Consider the following 22,387-nt stretch of genomic DNA (forward strand, 5'->3'; position numbering starts at 1 on the left):
AAAACTTGGTATAAACAGACATTGAACTAACATGGAGTTCTCAAAAACAAAAATAACAAACATACAAGAAGAAGACATCGGGTTTATAAAACACAACATAAAATAAGAATGGATAACGCAAGAGATCATGGACCTCATGAACGTAAGACGAAAACATAAAACAAGCCCAATAGAATACAAGCAAATCAACAAAATCATTAGAAAAAAGTGCAGGGAGGCGAAAGAAAATTGGATGTCAACAAAATGCCTAGAAATCTAACAACTTCAGGAAAAATACGACACCTTTAAATATTCATAAAAAAGTTAAAGAAATGACATGTAGACACAAAAAAAGACAAGAAACAATATTAAAAAATTATAATAACGAAATAATTATGGGTACAGAAGATAAACTAGACAGATGAAAAGAATAGATACAAACTCTTTTTGACGACGATAGACCTTGTTTTCCACCATCTACAGATAACCGAATAAATGAAAAAACCCCAAAATAACCAAAGAAGAAGTGATTCAAGCAGTAAAATCTCAGAAAGATTGAAAAGCCACCGGTCCATGATAATATCAATACTAAAACTTATTGCAGATAACGAAAGTAAAAGCCTAGATTTAATAACAGCACTATTCAATAAGATATATGACACAGGTAATATACCAACAGACTGGCTAAAATCATCATTCGTAGCATTATCAAAAAAATCAAATTCCTCACAATGCGATGATTATCGAATATTAAGCTTGATGTCTCATGTCCTTAAAACTTTTCTCAGAATTATCCATACACGAATTTACAAGAAGTACGAGGTCCAGATGAGTGACACTCAATTCGGATTTCCAAACGGATTGGGAACACGAGAGGCTCTTTTTGCTTTAAATGTTTACACGCAAAGATGCAGAGACATGAATGTAGATATATATACATGTTTGATGATCGAAATTCTGAGAACAACTGGAGTTGACGAACAAGACTTGCGAATTATCTCAGAACTATACTGGCAACTATAACGGCAACAATTAAAATAGAGCACACAACATCCGAAGACATACAAATCCGACGAGGAGTGAGACAGGGTTGCGTCTTATCACCGCTACTGTTTAATTTGTATTCGGAGTCTATATTCAGAGAAACATGAGACGAGGTCCAAGGCGGGATTAAGATTAACGGAATCAGCATAGACAACATTAGATATGCTGATGATACCGTCTTAATAGCAAGCAACGCACAAGAACTACAAAATATAATAAATGCTGTAGTTCACCACAGCGAAATGTTTGGTTTACATCTAAACGTTTTCAAAACTAAAACCTTAGTATTTTCAAAGACACCAATAAACGTACAGGTGTATTCCAAGGGTCAAATAATAGAACAGCTAAATTTCATAAAATATTTGGGAGCAAATATCAATAGGGCAAATGGGAATGCTATCAAGAATCGAACAAGCAAGGAAAACATTCATGAGCATGAAAACATTTTTTACAAGATGAAACCTTAGTCTACAGCTTAGAATCCGAATGATCAGATGTTATGTTTTTTCTGTCTTACTGTATAGATGTGAAAGTTAACCAATGGACTCTGAAATAGAAAAAAGAATAGATGCTTTTGAGATGTATATATACGGACGAATGTTGAGAATTCCATGGGTACAATGAGTTACTAATGTTGAGGTACTTCGTCGAAATTGTAAACAAAAAGAATTACTAAGAATAACCAAAGAGAGAAAAATGCAATACTTGGGTCATGTGTTGAGAGACGAAAGATATGAATTACTTCAAGTTATACTGGAAGAAACAGTACAGGGCAAAAGATCAGTAGGAAGACGCCAGAACTCGTGGCTGAAAGACCTGAGGAGATGGTTCGACCGCTCATCCGCAGAAATCTTTCGCGCAGCAGTTTCCAGAACTACAATTTTCATTTGGATCGCCAACCTTTGAAAGGAGACGGCGTCATGAGAAGAATATACATTAAAAATCATTATTTGAGAGTACTCCTTGTAACATTTAACGTGTCTTGGTTTGTTTGATTGTAGTATAAAATACTGTGTTTACGTCATAGCTTTAAATAGGAGGAAGTCAGAAAAAATTGAGTAAAAATCACTAGTTTTAGATAATCCTTACTTGAATAATATCTGTAGCATAAAGTTCGGCGTTGGTCCAGTCCCCCATTTTTGCAGCTCCGGTATATTTAGTACCTAAAATTAATTTTAAATAGAGAAAAGTAAATTAAATATATATATATATATATATATATATATATATATATATATATATATATATATATATATATATATATATATATATATATATATATATATATAAGAAATTTATTAATCTTTGCAGATAAGTTAAATAGTAAACTCTTAAATATTGGGGAAATCTGCAAGAAAGACTCTAATGAGTATCAATTGTTTCGCCGAACGTTTTCGCCAAAGAGAATTAATTTGTGCTAAGTTTTTTAACATTCTAAAAGGTTATGCCTTTTTAATTCTCCGCAGAGTCGTTTGTCCCCCCCCCCCTTGTATATAGGAAATATGGTACCTATTTTCCAATTCTCTGTTATTCCATCTATGTCAGATGCTTTGTTATTTTTCAGATGTTTTATGACGTATATAGTTTCTTTCAATGTTGTTTCCTTAACTAGTTGTTGTGCTGTGTGGTGAACTAATTATTTATTTCTCTTGGTTTTGTTCTTCTTGGTTTAAGAGCTCTTAAAAATGCTCCTTACGACTAAAATTTAGTCTTCATACGGTAGTCCTTCCGTTTGTACGATGTTCATATAATTCGTGATAGCTTAGTTTAAGTTGAACAGGTTAACGGCCTATTTTACCCGAGTCCAGTGTCAGGTCTGTTGGCTATAGTTTGTGAACCAGTCTCGGCTTACTCCGGTCATAGTCGCTAGGCATTTCTTCCAGGCAAATAGTGTTATGTTATGTGTTAGGATAGGGTTGTACCGTCCATGTTCGGTCAGTGGATCGGAAATAGTAATTAAGGTTAAGGACAGTTATAATACCCGTTTATGATAGCGTTTTGTTTGATTTTGAAAGTTTGTTTTGTAGCAATAATATCTCTAAGCAAGACGATAAAATTGCACCTGTGGTACCTAAGGTGTGTGTTGCATTTTGCTGCGTTTTTTATTTTACCAAACCACCGTATTAAAACTAATTATGGGTCTTATGGGTCTTCTTGATGTGCCTATTCGTTACGAATGTTGGCGATCATCATGGCAATCTTATCTGCAACAGCGCGGAAAAGCTGCACAAACGTTGTATTGAACCAGATTCTGAGGTTCTTTAACCAAGTTGTTCTTCTTCTTCCTGGACCTCGTTTTCCAAATATTTTTCCTTGCAAGATGGCTTGAAGGAGAGCATAACTGGATTCATTTCGCATAATATGTCCGAAGACCTGTAACTTTCGAGATTTAAGATGGTGGTCAGTACCTTAGTTAGTAACAATATAATAACAATATATTACCAATTTAATGTGTTAGTAACAATACATTAACTACTATCAACCCTGGTAACGATCATTTCATTCCTCCTTGAGGACAAAATTTTGCTGCTTTTATAATGTCCTAATTATCTTCTAGGTGGTAAATATATTCCTAGTACTACACAAAGAGTTAATATATTTAATTATGAAAGGTCGTATACGTCTTGACTCCCAATTACCCAAATTCTCAACTATAATAAAGTCTAAATGTGTACTTGCCTTTTATTTTCCCATTTATTTGTTCCACCAAGGCAAAACTATGAGCCAAAACTAAGTCAGTTTATGTTCTGCCTCAACCTCAAAGCGATGATTTCTATGATCTGACATAAAGACATAAATATCTCATTAGAGACATGCCAGGTTTGAATAATATTTAGAGAACAGCAATTAGTTAGGATGATTTCTTTCTCCTAGTTACTTTAATAACTGTGGGCTTGTTACCTTTGTTAGTAATATCTACGTTAATATAAGATAAATATTCCAATAAATGCTAATTTCATTTATTTGTGTCTCTGCTGCCACATACAGTAATTTTGCAGTTTAAGTCTCATCTAGTAATAAACTGTCTGATCTTTTTGTTGCACTAGCTAATAAGGCTGTTTTTGTTACCGAGAAAGCAGACTTATTCTTCTTCTGTATATGTAAACATGACTCTGTCTGTTTTTCATCTCCAGTCAGTTGTCGTTCCATCCTTTCATGATCTTTCTACTGATCTTCTTAATATTGTAGAATCGTCTCTTGCTGTTTATACTACTATATTTATTGTTATTCGGCTTATATTATCGTTCCATTCTACTAATTTATTTCTTACCCAGTCCTTGATGTTCTCCACCTTGTAACTTCGTCGTATATCTGTACTCTTAGCTCTGTCCCATATGTTTTACCACAAATTTTTCTAATCATTTTCATTTCTGCTATTTCTAACATCTTTTTGTCTTTTCTGTATCAGGTCGTATTTGTGCCGTGTATTTTATTAGTGGTCTGATGACTATTTTGTAAATTCTGCCTTTCATTTCTTTCCCGATATATTATTTCTCCATATTGTTTAACTCGGGCAATCTGCGGATCTGTTTGCTCTGTTTGCTTGATCTTCCACTTCTGTTTAGAGCTTTCCATTGCTCGATACTATAGTGCCTACATATTTAAACTCCATCACTTGTTCTACTATCTGACCTTGTAGCTTCAATTTACATCTTCTTAAATTTACTGTTATAACCATGCATTTTTAGTAATACATGTAAAATAATAATTTTCTGGTGGTTATTGGTGCAGAATACGTTGTAAATCATCTTTAATTTGAGAGGGTAGTATTGCGTCGTCTACATAGCACATTATTTTAAGTAGTTTTCTCCCATTTGGTATCCATGTTTAGCTCTTACTTTTTTTTATTTTATCCATAATAAGGGTAAACAATAGAGGACTCAATGAATCTTCCTGCCTTAGTTCATTGCCAGCTTCAATAGGGTCAGTTAGTTTTTCTTCTACTTTTGCTTTTATTGTGTTGTTTTGGTAAATCTTTTTTATCGTTTTGATTATTCCTAGAGGTACCTCTCTTGCTTGCAATAAGTAGATAACGACATTTAATTTGACCCAATCGGATGTCTTCGTAATGTCCAAGAAACATAGATATGCCGATTTGTTGTGTCCTAGTGATTTCTCTTGCACTTGCCTTATTATAAATATATCGTCGGTGCATGATCTTTCCGACATAAAATTTTGGTGATTTTCTGTTTGTGTTATAATGTCATTCAGTTTATTTGTTATCACTTTAATTGTTAATTTTAGGGTTGTGTTTAAAAAATTAATTTCTTTATACTTTTCCGATTTCGATTAATCTCCCATTTTAAAGAGGGGTATTTAGATGCTTGATCTTCAATTTTGAGGAGTTTTTTTATGTTCTATTATTTTTTTGAATCAGTTTTAATAGTTGTTTGGCCAGATCTGGCCCTCCCTACTTAAGGAGTCTGTTTGGTATTTTGTGTTCTCCTAGTAATTTTCTGTTTTTTAGTTTCCTTATGTGGTATTAGCGTATAATGTGCGTATTAGCTTACATAATATTTTTTATAATTCCTTTAACAACTAATTTGCCCAACTATGGTTCTTTATGAATTAATCCAAATCAGTTAGATTTTCTTAAACCTCTTAATAAGCGGCTAGATGGAGCTTTGGAGTGGTGCTGATATGTAGCCATGTCGAGATATATGGTGTAAAGTTGGATTACTATACCTAGTGATTATAGCCAACCAATAGCCAGTGCTATAAGTCATGTTTCACGAACGATTTTAAAGTATGGTTATTTTACAACATGACGTGGAGTTAATATTCAGATCCGCTTCCCGTTTACGGTGATGGTTTAGCAAACGTCCTTCTTAAAGAAATGTGGACCAATGACGCCTCCAGCCATAAATCCACAGTAAACGGTGACTTTTTTTATAGGCTATTGGATCTTAGCTGAATTGATATCGTCCTGAATTTAATAATTCTGTTTGTTGACGTACCTGTTGATCTAAAAATGGTCCTCTTCGCAGAAATTTGTTCAGCAAAAACATGTCTTTTTCTATGGTGATTTAGCTTTGAATCCTGGGACCTTTTTGAACGAATTTGTACGGGTACAGGCTCAAGTTACGACACAAAATTCACCAGTTTGTAGCCTGTGAAAGACCAAGTTCTCTTGAGCGACACGAAATTTTCTAACCAGATTACCCTACACACTCTCACAAATAGCAGCGACGTTTTCACCAGATATTGGCTTTAATCGACTTACGATATCTATCCATTCTAATTTGATTAGATGAAACTTTTAAATTACTTACCAACAGCAGCCTCAACTGAGAGCATAAATTTGTTTGGATATTGTTTGTGAGTTTTCTCCAATAAATAAGTATTATTTGCAAAATCAAAGTAAAACTGAAGTGCAATTCCGTCTATATAATCTAGAGTTTTAGGGTTTGCTAGAACCTAAAAATAAAATAGTCCAGTCTTTTTGAAAATAGTATCGATAACATATTATTAGTATTATTACCAGACATTTAGTAATTATTATAGTTGCAATTTTACATTATAGTGGTGTATAGGAGAAAGTCACTTCTCACAATCTTAGGTAGTTTTCAATTTTTGTAGTAAAATTGTAGCTTATTGGTTTCTAGGCTTACACTATATGCAGCATCATCAGGCCACAGTACAAAATTTTTAGTTATAATCAAAACCAAAAGCTAAAAACAACATAAAACAAACAATGAACATACAATACAAACAAAAGTTAAAGTCAAAACCATAATAAATTAAAATTATGCCAGCAACTACAACTTTAATTGGGTAAGAAAGTTAATATTATATATATTCAATAACTTTTAAACTTCTAACTTTTAGGAAAATCGCAAAAACACTTATTGCCAATTAATATTTGAAGTATGAGACATTATATCATATTTAAGGTTGTTGGGAAATGCACCCTCTCATCCCCAGTATCATCCCTTTATTTTTTTTTTAATTACTCCCCCCTTTTTTATTTTATATTTGAATTCTCTTTTTGTACTGATTTCAACATGTATAATACATTCGTCTTGAAGTGATTAGTTTATAAGATAGACAATTTTTCTTTTAACAAAATGATATCTCTCTCAACTTAATTGACTGTAACAAAATAGGTTGTAGCATAATTTAAACTTTTTAAATATTTAACCCAACTATTTGTAGTACCTTCAAAAACCAAGAAACTAAAAACTTTTTATTAAAGTTTTATCAAACGTTTTCGATAATATTTGGACATTTATTATAATCGGTTAATAGCCAATGACAATTTATTATAACTTGTAACAGCGTATAGTTTACACTTTGTAAGAAAGAATCGAAATTGTAGGTTTATACTACAAAAATAATAATTGTGCAAGAGCTGCTGCTTGAATTTGTAATGAAACACATCACAATAGACATGCAACTCATAAGTATGTGATTGAACTGATGGAGAAATTTAGAACAACAGGGTCAGTTTGCAATAAAAAATATAACCGACAGGGACTTGTAAATAACGAAGCAATTCAAGTAGCTATTTTAGGACAAGTTAACTTAGAGGCGAAGCAATCACAGTCACTGTCAACAATAGGCAGAGCAATCGGTGTTTCATCTTCCACAGCCTTCCGAGTCCTCCATAAATTTAAGTTTCATCCATATAAAATTAAATTAGTACCAGAGTTAAATGAAGAAGATTTTAATCGCCGTCTTGAATTTTGCGAATTAATGACACAATGCGTCATTAATAATCCACAATTATTAAACAATATTTGTTTCTCGGGTGAATGCTCATTGTCATTAAATGGTTTGGTGAACAGACATAATCGCCAATACTGGTCTGAGAGTGATCCACATATTGTACGTGAATTTCACACACAGCATCCTCAAAGGTTAAACGTATGGTGTGTTATCCTATGTGATCACATTATCGGACCCTTCTTTATCACTGGAAACTTAAATGGTGTATCATATCTTGAATTACTTAAACAAGTACTTGATCGTATTAGACCAATAGTAGAAAACGATGACCTTTCCGAAGGTTTGGTTGTATTCTCTAATGATGGAGCTCCTCCACACTTTGCTTCATCTGTGCGACAATTTTTAAACGAAACGTTTCCCGGTCGTTGGATAGGTAGAAGAGAACAGATGATGGATTGGCCACCTAGGTCACCGGATTTAACACTCCTAGACTTCTTATTATGGGGGTATTTAAAAACAAAAATTTATGCTACTCAACCAGAATGTCTAGATGATTTACGACAAAGAATAGAGGTTGAATGTCGAAAATTAAATGCAGACGTGTTAAGCAACGTCAGAGAAGAATTTCAAAATAGATTGTACTATTGTATGGAAGTGAATGGTGGTCATTTTAAACAGTTATTGTAAGAATTTTTGGTAGTTGTAACTGTTCATTTTAAATGTTTGTAATAAAATATTAGTAAAAATTATTTTTTTTTCAATCGAGTCTTCTGCTTTTGTATTTATTTTCCTCATAAACTAATTACGTTAAGCATCATTTGTTATACATTTCTAAAATTAGTACAAAAAGAAGAATCCAATTATAAAATAAAAAATGTGAAAGTAATTTAAAAATAATGAAGGGATGATATAGGGGGTGAAAGGGTGCATTTACCCCCAACCTTAAATATGATATAATGTCTCTCCCTTCAAATATTAATTGACGTATTTTTCGTTTTTCCTAAAAACTAGAAGTTATTTAAAGTTTTATCTGAAAAGCACTGTATATGTATATATATATATATATATATATATTTATATATATCATCATTATTTTGGCTTTACAACCCTGTGTGGGTCCTAGCCTCCCCAAGAATTTTTCTCCAGTCGTTCCTATCCATCGCCTTCCTCCGCCAAGCACGTATTTCCATATTTCTCATGTCTTCATCGATGTTATCTAGGAATCTTGTTCTGGGTCTTCCTCTTCTTCTTTGACCAATAGGTCTATCAAGGAGCGTTTTTCTAGCTGGGTCGGTTTGCTCCATCCGCATTACATGGCCTAACCACCTCAGACGTCATATCTTTATGTGTTTTACGATATCTGGTTCCTGGTATATCCTATAGAGTTCGAAGTTGTATCGTCTTCTCCACCAGACACCATTTTCATTTACCGCTCCATAGATGCGCCTTAGTATTTTTCTTTCGAAACATCCTAACATGTTTTCTATAAATATATATATATATATATATATATATATATATATATATATATATATATATATATATATATTGAAATGATATGAATATAGGAGAAAGAAAAATAGTGTTTAAAAAATTAATTTATTAGTTATATACTAGATAATATTAGATATAAAAAGTATTTGGTTATTTTAATAAGTTATATACTATAAAATATATTTATGTGAGGGCATTTTTAAGAAATTAGCATATAATAAGTGTAAAAAGTTTTTTTTTTATAATTATAATATTGTAAATATATTTAAGTGAGCCATGTGCATAGGCAACCAAAAATACCTACTCTGAATAAGTGACAGATAAATAATAGTTGCGAATGTAGAAGTGGGGTTATTTATTGGTTTGAAATGTTTAGTTTACATATAGTTACGGATTTGAAGTAGTGTAGTTTATTAATTTAGGTTGTTTAAATTACATATAAGTTTATATTCTGATCTGAAAAGCCTAAATGTCAATCAAATTCTCGATAGAAAAGAAAAGAATTCTCTAGAACACGAGAGTTAACCCTGTTTGCGAGATAGACTATTCGAGAAAATTCATATATTTAGAAAATAGAACAATTCGAATATGATTTCTTGCCAGAGGGTTCTGGAACATTGAAAAGGTATAAATACTCGGTAATTTGGATTCAAAGGAGCCAGCCAGCCAGTCAGTCAGTAAGCAATCAGAACAGTTACTATGAAGTCAGTATAAGGTCGGTCAGACAGTTAGTTACAGTTAGTGAAGTCATTTGTTCAGTAAGTTCAAGATCAGTCAGTCAGAATTAGAAAGAAAGTATAAAGTATGCAATAATCAGTGATTTAGTATTAAAATTTGATAGTATTGGAAAGTATATTAGAAGAATATTATTGAAGATTAAAAATTATGTTATGTATAAATAGTGATTGGATAATGGAAGAAAGTATTAATTGAAAATAAAATTATATAATATATTTGGTGATTGGATATTGGTATATTAAAAAGAAGAATAAATATAAATGCGATTAAGAAGAAAAATATTTTAAATTGGTGGAAGCTGATAATTGGAAAAAGGAATTTCACAAAAACAAGGATAACCGAGGCTGAGAACGAAGACATTGAGTGGTGATTAAAATCTATATAGTGGAGAACAGTTCATTTAGGCATTCAGTGACAGAAAGGTACAAAATTTTGTTAATATAATTTAATTAGTGTCATAAGAATTTCAATTTTAAAGATAGTTTGTTTAAAATTTACATTGTCTATATAATTTAATTAGTTTCATAAGAATTTCAATTTAAAGATAGTTTATTTTAAATTTTACATTGGTTATGTTAGATATATATGTGTGTTTCATAATAGATACAATAAAGATAATTCCAAAAAGTGCTTACAAACTAATTCTTTGAGAACCGCGATAAAAACCCTATATATATATATATATATATATATATATATATATATATATATATATATATATATATATATATATATATATATTATTAAAAAACACTCATTGCTCATTAAAACATCATTCACAAATAATACATCATAACAATATATATATATATATATATATATATATATATATATATATATATATATATATATATATATATATATATATATTGGCTTTCTTACTCAATCAAGGTTGTAGTTGCTAGCAATATTTTGGTTTACTTTAGTTTTGACTTTAACGTTTGTTTGTATTGTGTTTTCATTGTTTGTTTTATGTTGTTTTGAGATTTTGGATTTTAATAAACCTAAGATCTTTGTACTGTGGTGGAATGATGGAGCGTATATTGTAAGCCTCGAAACCGGTAGCCTATAATTTTATTATAATAGAAACTACCTAAGACTATGAGAATTGACTCCTATACACCAATACCAAATTTATATAAAGGTTTTGACAACTTGATCTGGCATCTTTGGTACTAAATATAAATTTAAGCAAATATATAAAGCAGTAGTAATTAAATTTATGTAAGATATAAATACATTTCTGGCCTGAACAACAAAATTATTCTGTTAAAAATAAGTTATCTTCATTATCAACCTCTGTAGGCTTCCATTAAATGTGCCCATTCTTTCTGTGTTTTATGCATGCATTCGTGACCAACAATTCGTTTTTTTACAATATCGGTTCATCTAAATTTAATGATTTAATTCCTATATTGGATGTGACAGACAGTGTGACAGATGTTTTGGCTACACTGTTTTCTTTGGTATAAATTGCTAACATTTCTTTGTTGATTCTTTCTCCTAATTCGTTCGGTCTTATTCCATTTACATTTATATTTTCTTCTTTTTTCTTCCCATGGGCGTCCTAAATACACATAGAATTTTTATTAATTTATTTATAGATTTTTTTCTTTACTCATCTTCTGATGTCGCCGCATAAACGTAGATAAGTTTCCACGTATACCATTGACTAATTTGCTTGTCTACTAGTATAAGCTACTCTATTTAATATAACCATAAATTTGGTATTCCTAAACAAGTCTACGGCACCTATTGTTTGATGTTATATTCTTTCATCTTCTTTGTACTTCAACAGTTGGTATCATCTTTTTGATACAATAAATTGTTATTTTTTTTTGAAAAATTCTGCCAGTCCTATGAATGTCCCTAAAAGAAGTGGAAAGATATCTTATGAAGATATCAGATGTATAAAAGATGAAATAAGCCCTTTGCATAAAGTAAAAAAGAAAAAACTATACTCAGAACGTCTAAGTTTATAAATATACGTTGAATATTCTCTATTACATGTAACTTGTGTAAATACCAAAATTTGTAACAAGTCCTACCTTAGGTAAAATTTCTAAAAGTGGCCTTTGATCATCCAAAGTCAAAATTTTAATATTCTTAAAGGCAGATTTTCTTATTGTAGGTCCCAAATTTTCTCTTATCCAAAGACCCTAAAATTAAATTCCAATAACTTCTGCATCACAAATAAATAAGATAAACTGAGCTGATAAAATATAAGGATCGCATTAAATGTACCTATCGTAAATTTCTTTACAAACTGATTATATCTACAAAAATGGATACCCTATTACGGATATTGTATGCAATTTGTTGTCCATTTTATTAATTGCGAAGTTGTTATATTAATTGTTAGGTTCTTTAATTCTGGATCATAGTTGCACTTTAACTACTGATTAATCAAAAACATTTTTTTTTAAATAATGGTGGACATAATAAAGTATGGTGGACATAATTTTTTATGGTACTTTTTAATTTGTATATAAAAGACTTTTGCATCGTACTTAGAAAAAGGGGGCATAATAAGGTACCTAAGCTAGTGAATGCATCTTCCAGCAGGTAATGACATTTCTGGATATTCCTGTTTGCCACGTTGAGTTACTTTTATAAGTCTGAGTTTAAGCGTTCTCAGAAAATTACTAAGAAATAACCTCCTCTTAGTGAATGTGAACGGAAAATGTGGATGAACCAATTCGTTTGCTAAATCTGTCAAAAAATGTCTTAATGTACATTTGGATCTCCGTTATTTATTTTATGTACACTGCGGAGCATAAAATTAGGGTCGCCCCGTAATTTGAATTTATTTTATAAGTTATTATTCTGTTTGAACTATTTTCGGTTGTAACATAGTTTCTCAATTGATTGTTTGAAAAAAAAATTGTTGGTGTTGCTGTTTCGATAAGCGTTTGAGATAAAAAGGGCCTCTTACCCTATTTCCTAAAAACCATTATCAGCATAGTTTTTTATTCAAGTGGTTTTATCATCAATTGTAAATTGTTTATTTAGTGTTATAACAGTCACTATATTACAATGAGCATAAGTTCTGTTGTGTCGGCAATAATTGTGGCGGCGTTAGAAGATGTCCACGATCAGCGCGAAACTGCGAGAAACATTGGTGTACGTCTCTCAATTGTGCAACGAGTATGGCGATTGTACCAAGAGACCCGTGTGCATACTCGATGACCGGGTTTACGTCAAGGAATAATTAAAACAGCTAGATATGACATTTTTGTCATTTCTGATGTTTAAGAAACCGAACGGTCATGGCAGTTTCCCGTCGAAATCATTTGCAAGAGGTGAAAAATGTAAATTTATGTCAATGCCTAGTTAAAAGGCGACTTAATGCTGCTGGTTTATCTTCTCGTACTAAAGTAACTAGACTACTGCTTTTCCGTGAACATCATATACATATATATATATATATATATATATATATATATATATATATATATATATATATATATATATATATATCATATACATATCATATACATATATATACATCATATATATATATATATATATATATATATATATATATATATATATATATATATATAATATAAAATTAGTACTTTTTGAGTTTAGGTTCAATAAATTATATTACATGTAGAACTAGATTTATTCTACATAGAAATCAACGTTTCGGTAGGAAACCTTGCCGAAAGTTACCCAGTATAGATACATGAATTATGGTTGCAAGAAATAATTTAAAAATATTACGAAATTGTTTATGTAAAAGTTCCTGTCAAAATACACTGGAGTTTTTATGCGTCGATGAAACAGAAGTCCTCGCAACGATTAATATTGTAAGAAAGAAATATAGAGGTATATCTGAATACCTTGGAACAATTTTTATTTACGATGTTGCATACTATTATGTGAGTCCTTACAACTGCTATCACTTATCACTAAATTTAATTTTAACTTTTTAAAAATTATTACTTTGTACGTGTTACTTATACGGATGCCTACAAGGCTTATGGTTAACGAAGACCGACACTTTTTTACTTTTTTTTTAAACACAAACTGCTTCTTTCAGGTATCGGAAATTAACTCTTCACACTGTCTCTACACTCACTGTCGTTTTCTTTCGTCCCAAAAACTCTCTTGGCTTAACACCCCCTTCCATCAATAACTTTCATTCCTTTTCATTGGTCAAAACAAATATACTTCTTTCTTCATTTCAACGTTTTCAAATTTCCCAGTTCCCAGTTCCCAAACACAAATTGTTCTTAAATGCACTTCAAAACTAATAAACAATTCCATGAATATTATTGATTAGATTACAAATATGTTAACAAAGACAACTTTATACTGGGTAAAACCAATACCTATGTTAACAATAGACAGACAAATAGGTATTTTATCTACAACGTCGACACTCCATTTGTATTATGAGTATCTATGTATTATTATGAGTATTGACTGTTACTAGTTTAGTTTTATTACCACTATTTAAATTAATATGATCAGAATGTTTCATGCTCGATATTAAAATCCCATTTCTGCGTTGCTGTGGAGTACACAAAACGGGTGTGATATCTTTTATAAAGCTAAACATGCTTTACGTTTATTGGGGTAAGAAAATTTGATTGGTAGTTCTGTTTTATTTTTTTTTAGCGTTTAAATTGTAGTTATTTTGTAACCCCAAAGCAACTTTTCCACAACTTTAACTAATCGTAAACAGGTTACAAACAGGTTTCCATCGTCACATACTTAAAGCATACATTTATTAGGTTTTGGGGGAATGTACTGTCAAAATGAACATTTTTCTCTGAAATCACGTAGAATCTCATCAATGATAACAAACGCTTAACGTGGACTGGTCAAACACAACACAAATAGGAGCTAGTTTGCAATTTTATTTGCTCTATACGTTTTTTCTTATTATCAAACCTATTACAACTAAGAAGAAATCGGAATCGTTGTAGAGTCAGCGTATGATAACAAATTTCCATACCATAATCATCTCTCCTTCAAAGGTCTCCGTTTGCACAATTATATATTATAGAAAAATACTAGAACCTCATACAAGCACAGATTTTCAATGAGTCAAAAATTTATTTCGCTTACTCGAATAGTTTTGTTGAACAGAAAATATGTATTTATTAATATTTTCCCAATGTCAATCAATAATCGTGCCATCCAACCAATAATTCCAAATATCAGCGTCCTTTAACTTCTTAATAATTTTCAGTCTTAGTTCTAGTGGTTCTTGGCTTTGAAGAATACTTCTTTCAGTGAGTAGTACGATTCTTGCCTAAACGAATAAAAAATTATCATGACTTGATAATATATGTTTTAGTTTTGTTAACATATCTTAATAGATAAGACGGGTAGACGAGCCACGACAATTTCATCTGTATCTGGCATTTCCTATTCTGACTTACTGTCCTGATTTGTCCTTAATGTCCTGTTTCTCTTCATCTAATTTATTTTCGTATACCATTCATTAACTATCAAGATTATCTGGTCCTACTTCTTCTTCAGCAAGTAAGCCTGCCCATATAGGTATTAATGACACAGGTCTGGGACATGCGAAAACACATTAACTATATCACACTATTACACTGTAATAGTCCTAATACGACTATCCATTTGTTGGAATTGTAAATATTTTGATGTCCAATTTTTTTTAATATTTTCTTGATTTTTCGTCTTCTTTAAAAATAATAACATGTAAATATACTATTGATGACCAATCTAGTCTAAAAAAACTGAGTGCTGTTTGCATATCATGTTCTCTAGTTGTTAGTTCTATCTATCTCATATACATATATTATCCTGGGGGAAAACAGTAAGTTACACTACAACACAAACACAAACAACTGGCGTGAAAAGGGTCGATATTAATCATTTAGCAAACCTCATTACAGGAGAAAGTAATTGTCGAGTTTAGTCAGATGTGGAGTTATTTGAATTATTACTTCTGGGACCGCTTAAATAATTCATTAATTTGAATATCAGCATTTTTTTAAACATGAATATGGAAAAGTTATATGAAATAATTTCTGAAGAGTTGTAAATATATAATCGTTGTAATAATAAAAAAAAGTATGAAATCATTAGATATTTTTTATGGTGACAATTTTCTTAAACATTGTATTATATCATTTCCTAAAGTTATATAATGAATTTCGAATCTAATTCTATTTTCTAAATCTTTTTAATAATCTGGTGGATGGACAATCTAGATCGTCCTCATTGATTTTTAAAAATGTATTGAATTAAGTTATGAGTAAATTAAATAAAAAGTAGATTACATCCTACTTTTATGTAACGAATTTTATAAATAGATGTTTTTAACAAACAAAAATTAATTTTTAGATTAGGCAACATGAATATTGAAAACTATAAAAAAAGTACAGAATATATTTTTTAGAAGATTTTTTGTACGCTTAATCCGAATCTTTGCTTCAAATTTCCAGATTTGCTCTGCTTTCTGACATATCCTAACCGAAAATTGTAAAAATAGCAGTGAATGATCGTTTTTGAGTTAATTACTATTTAAATGGGAACAAGCCACAATTAAAGGTTAAAATACGTTTATTGACGTTTCAATTTCCACTTCGGAAATCGTTCTCAAAATACAAACATTAGTAAATTAAACAAATTATGTTTTTTGTTACTTGGTGAAAAATTCTTCTAATAATTTAATTTTATCTGACTCATCTATATTGACAATTCAGACGTACATTATACATTTTAAAGTAGACGACTTTAAAATAATATTGCCAATATGTTTAGCGGCTCTAATTATGCTAAATGAGACCAATGGTGTCGCGAATTCCTCGGCAGAATGTAGTAGATCTGGTTACCCATATTGAAAGAGAAAGTTATTAAAAGAAAAATACCAGTATTGGTAGTCAGTAACATATAGAGAATACATCATTTATGTTTTTTAAGTAACAAACATATAAAATCGGAATTTGGTGTTTATTGAAGGTAAACTAAATGCACGATCAAATACTTACCATGTTGGGATAGTATTATGAGGTTTTTTCTTGGTTTTTCCCTCATAATTTACTATGGAATCACTAACAGGAGAATTTTACTGTCATCATGGCATGTATTTGTCTTTTTAAAGACGAATTACATGTTATGATCTTTTCTGACGGATATTCTCAAGTTAAAGTTGATTTCATGTAATCGAATGAACTATCTTATAAGTAAAGTCGTCCCAAGAACGCAACTCAACAATATTGGCAATATCATTTTAAAAGTCGTCTACTTTAAAATGTATAATGTATGTCTGAATTGTCAATATAGATGAGTCAGATAAAATTAAATTATTAGAAGAATTTTTCACTAAGTAACAAAATACAAAATTTGTTTAATTTACTAACGTTTGTATTTTGAGAACGATTTCTGAAGTGGAAATTGAAACGTCAATAAACGTATTTTAACCTTTAATTGTGGCTTATTCTCATTTAAATAGTAATTAATTTAAAATGCCAGAAGAAAATAGCTTCAGAACAATATCGTTTTTGAGATTATGTAGCATCGTAATATATTGCTTCTCCTAGAAGCTGTTATAACCGTTAAAGTAAAGGTTACATTATTTTAAATAACGTTAAGTTTTCTCAGCTAGCTGTTTTTTTCGCTGACATATTATTGCATTTTAAAATTACGCCTAATATGAATATGTGCTTTAAATTTTCAAATTTGCCTTGGTTTCTGACATATCCTAATTTAAAATAGTAAAAATAGCAGTGGTTGATCATTTTTGAGGTTATGTAGCAACGTAATATATTGCTTTTTCTAGAAGCTGTTATAACAGTTAATGTTAAGGTCAGATTATTTTAAACAACGTTAAGTTTCCTTAGTTAGCTGTTTTTTTTCGCTGACGTATTGCATTTTAAAGTTTCTTAGTTTTAAAAAAATTACAAACCATATGATTACATAGTATGGCAACCAACATCTAGAAATCATCCCTTTCAGTCCACAGGCCGGTAAACCCACCTAACTCTGAAATCCTCAAGATTAATTGCTTATTGTATCATATTAAGATTAAATCGCATACAGTAATTGTATTTATTAATTAAAAAAAAACACCTTTAATCCTATCAACCCCTAAAAGCCTTACTGACATTGATAATCTAATAAAAGATAATAATTTTGAGAAAACTATGAAAATTACATAAAAAGAGGTCTGGTTAGTTTTAAACAAGTTTCACACAATTTTCTAGGAAATCATTGGGATGAAAGAAAAATCATACAAAACAATCGTATCAAAAATGCTAAAAAAATTCAAAAATTGGCTACTCGATGAGCTTGAACTTACACTTTCTGTTTTCTTATTTAAGAGTAGGTACATTCAGCAAAGAGGAGAGCAATTTTACCAACAACTCAAGCAAAAAGAGCCTCATTTTCAAGGTCTTTGGGTGTAACGAATATTTTGCCTACCACATAGGGTATTATTATAGGGGGTTGAAAATTTGGGACAGAAATTATTGGGGTGGAGATAGGGCAAGCAAAATAAAACGGAGCTGTTGAGAACGGCCACTCAGGGTTTAGTTGGAAAACGGTCGTGGATAAGTAAATGGCAAGGGGGTTGGTATTGGGGCAAAAATGAAACAAAGGGGTACTTACATGAGTCTCCTGGACAAACAAAACACAAAACAAGAAGGTTCTTAAGCTATTTAAAATGCACGCCGCTTTGCAGAATCTTCCTGCTGGATGAAAGAAAAGGTTCTTTCTTCCTAAAAACACAAAAAAGGGTTTGAGAGTTAGTTAAGAGAAATAAACAAAATGGTTTATGAAAAAAATTAAATATTTATTACAATGTATTTATTGTATGTATTAAATAGTTACAAAAAATAAATACGATAACAAAGAAAAACACTTACTATGTTCTATCAGTTTACAAACTCTAGACGTTGAAGATACTACAAAACTGACAATTGTTGTTGGAAGACAATTTGTAATGGAAATAAATTATTACAAATGAAAAAATATCTTTTTAAATGGGACTCTGCATAGAGGTTAACCTTTTTTAAAAAAACAAAAACAGAATCTCTATTATGATTAGGTATTTACCAAATGTCAAAAAAATAAAGCTAGCCGTCAGATGTCAATATTAAATTTTAAAACTAAGAACAATTATTATGACCGCAAGCTAGGCCAGACCCTAACATCTACAATTTTAATTATTACAATTTCGTAACCTGTATGAAAGCAATTATTAATGAAAAAATGTCAATTTTTACTTTAAAAGTTCAAATAAAAAAATTTACCTAGATTTCACTAAATGTTATTTTTACTTCAGATTTCTGAGGTTAAAACTGGACTTAACTCTCTGCCACATGAAAATTTCATCTCTAACCTGCGGAAATATTCTGAAACGGCTTCTTAGGACAAACAAATTGAGGCTTGAAGTTGTTCACTAGACACAAACTTTGAAACTCTGCTTCTTTAAAAACTGGAATAGGTACAACTTGACAAAATGTCTACATGTGGTTTACATCTTTCAAAGTTGTTGTAGATGACAAAAATCTCTTAGATACTTAGAAACATAGAAACAGTGATTAATCTTTCAAAACTGACACATTTCATTGAGTATAATTCATTATGTTCAACAAATTTGCCGGCTTCTGGACGTTGACACCCACAGCGTGTTCTCTTTTCAAAGATTCTCCCAAACCTCCTTGAAACTGTAACTATTAACTGCTCACTACATATGTTCCACAACATAAGACGAAAAAACACAAAACATTGCAAATTTGACCAAAAATTTGGACTAACCTGAAACCAACTGCCCCTGACAACGGCCTCAGCGAGAGTCATGCAATTCTGTTTCAAATTCATTGGCTCAAATCGGGAAAAATCAAACGTATAAACGGGAATATTTATTTGCCACGCAATATTAAGCAGAAAATGATCAAAGAATACTGAGGAAATACCCATCTGTGATATATAAACAAACTCTAAAATGTGTTTATTATCGACCTCGCCGACACAAAAAGATTTAACTTGTACGATATTTCAATCCATTTCAAAGAATTTAAAAATGCTACATGGGATGTATGAATAATGACAGATTACCTATGGTCAGTTAAGGAGAAATGAAGTTTCAGTTGAACATAAACTTAGATACTCTAACCATCGTTTGAATTAAAGCAAGATTGATTTTATAAAAAAGTAAACCTAAAATACTGATTCTAACTATTTACCGATACCCATCTTAAAGAAAAAGAGATAGTTTAAGTGTGTTATTTGTATTATTTTAGAATAGAAAGAATTAATTCGTAAGATAACCTCATAAATGGCCAAAAAATCTCTATAATATCTCAGAAACCAGAGCAGCTTAACAATTTTGATCTCAGAATCGTATTCAGCGTAATAAAAACCTTTGGAAAATATACCTACTATCTTCTGGGATATAGGTTTGTCGGCCTGTGTAATAAAAGTATTAATCGAAGTTGGATACGGAAATAAAACCAGAATAGAAAAAAATATGTCATTTATTGAATTTGATATATATTAATGCATCTATAGGACAACTCACTATTAATAGAATTAAGAAGAAATCGAGAGAAACTGAATACGAGTCATGTTGCAAATGCTTGTTGTCTATCAATAAATGATAGGTAATATAAACCTTGATGTAGGTGTGGCACAAAACTTCAAATCAATTCAGTGCGAATTGCAGTTGATACAAACATTCTGTCTGTTTTACGTTTTTAATAAAAGAGAAATATCATTCGTATAAAACTCACAATCAGAATGATTCAGATCGCCACATTCTTATTTTTAATCAAAAGTCACGCTTTAATTATCAAATCCTTGTTCTATTTACACGGAATAGTAATTCGGTAAAACTGCAGATATTGGTTTAAAAAGAATTCGCATTTGAGGAGATTTAGAAGATAGAGTTACGTACTCAGCTTGATTTTTTACAAAATTGAAACGTATGGTTTAAGCAATACAATGCACGTCTGCACATTAAACAATCTGTTTTAAACATATGTTTCCTAAAAGATGAAACAGTAAACGATAAATAAAAGAGTGGTCCAAGGTCTCCAGGTTTTACAACACTTGATCAACCACAAAATTTAAAATATTTAGAAAATAGAATTAGATTGTAAATTCGCAATTTAACAGGTTGACTGCCACATAAAAATGTTTAAAAAAGTTCATGGTGCCAAGTTGAAAAAAGTGCATCTGGCAACCAACTGAAATACTTTCATTACTAATATTTCACCAATTTTATTTATTAGTCCCAATTTTTGAAAAAATAGGTCAGCGGTCGAATACGACCGCCGGGGCGTAGGCGGCATATATATTCCCCTGGTGCCAAGCGGTCGGTCGGGCGGTCGTTCTGTTCATGATGAGACTTGTAGAGTATTATTTTGTTAAGTGGTTGTTTTGACCAATATTTTATCAGTAGAGGTTTGATTGTTAGTAAGACAAGTAAGTTAATTGTGCTCGTGTTATTTTTAGAGTTAGATAATAGTAAAAACAATTATTATTTCTTGAAATAAAATGGGAAGTCGCGGTAAAATGATGAAAAACAAACACTCCAAATAACCGATAATTTTTAATTTCTTTTGTGTTCTTATTTAACTTTTGTATGTATTTCAGTTTGTAATGGATATTTTTTATAGTTTTATATTTTTTACTCGAAATAAAGATATGTCACAATTTCGATATCATTTTAGTCTCCCCTATTCAGCCAAAATGAAAACTGATATGTATATATGACGACTGTATGCCACAATGGTCGAATACTGCAATAATTTCGCTTCTCTACACAATCTCTAGCAAAACAGGAACTATATCACAGACCATATCAAATCGGTCGTATACGACCGCCGTGGCATGCAGCACTTATTGAACTGTCGGTCGTATACGACCGCATGGCAGTCAACCTGTTAACTTTAACGAAAATTTAAATTTTCAATATTGTGGGTGGCATTTGTGTAGGTTGTTTGTTTCAAAATTAAATATTTTTGGCCACTCGGTATAAATAATTATGTTAATATTTATATCATTAAATAATCTTTAAAATGAGCTAGCACTTGACCGATATTCTTAATAAATCATCGGTTGCGTCATCACGCCCAGACCGATAACGTTATGAATATGTATATTAAAAAATCATGATTTAAAAATAAAAATCGCGTTGTTTCGAGATTTGTTTCCAAAGTCGCCTATTCTGAAAAATATTATTATTTATTCCACGATTTTTACCCCCTCGGCGTATCTTAAGAATATTTTTAACAATATGCAATTATATGGTTTAAAGGTCGTTGAATTTTAATATAAGTAACGATTTAAAAAATAGTTAACAGATTAAATGCCCCGCCGGGCGCAAATGCCCGCTATGCACTTGACAAAATTTTAGGTCCATATTTGCCAGCGATCGTATTTAGAATGGCTTTAGATACAGTGTACGACCGTTGTGGCATACAATTGGCTCGCATATAATTGCGAGTTATATAATTGCTAGACA

The 22,387-nt window shown here is 30.9% G+C and overlaps 1 protein-coding gene across 1 annotated transcript in view; it reads right to left on the bottom strand.

Annotated features, from left to right (window-relative positions):
- The window catches only part of LOC140442733 (putative glucosylceramidase 4), a 78,367-nt gene that overhangs the window by 8,553 nt on the left and 47,427 nt on the right, over nt 1-22,387 (bottom strand). Inside the window, exons 5-7 of the mRNA XM_072533714.1 lie at nt 11,973-12,083; nt 6,297-6,441; nt 2,113-2,186 (exon numbers count right to left, since the gene is read on the bottom strand). Of these exons, the coding sequence (XP_072389815.1) occupies nt 2,113-2,186; nt 6,297-6,441; nt 11,973-12,083 (330 nt within the window). The remainder of the gene's footprint in view (nt 1-2,112; nt 2,187-6,296; nt 6,442-11,972; nt 12,084-22,387) is intronic.

Source organism: Diabrotica undecimpunctata, chromosome 6, assembly GCF_040954645.1.
Source record: "Diabrotica undecimpunctata isolate CICGRU chromosome 6, icDiaUnde3, whole genome shotgun sequence".
Lineage (NCBI taxonomy): Eukaryota > Metazoa > Arthropoda > Insecta > Coleoptera > Chrysomelidae > Diabrotica > Diabrotica undecimpunctata.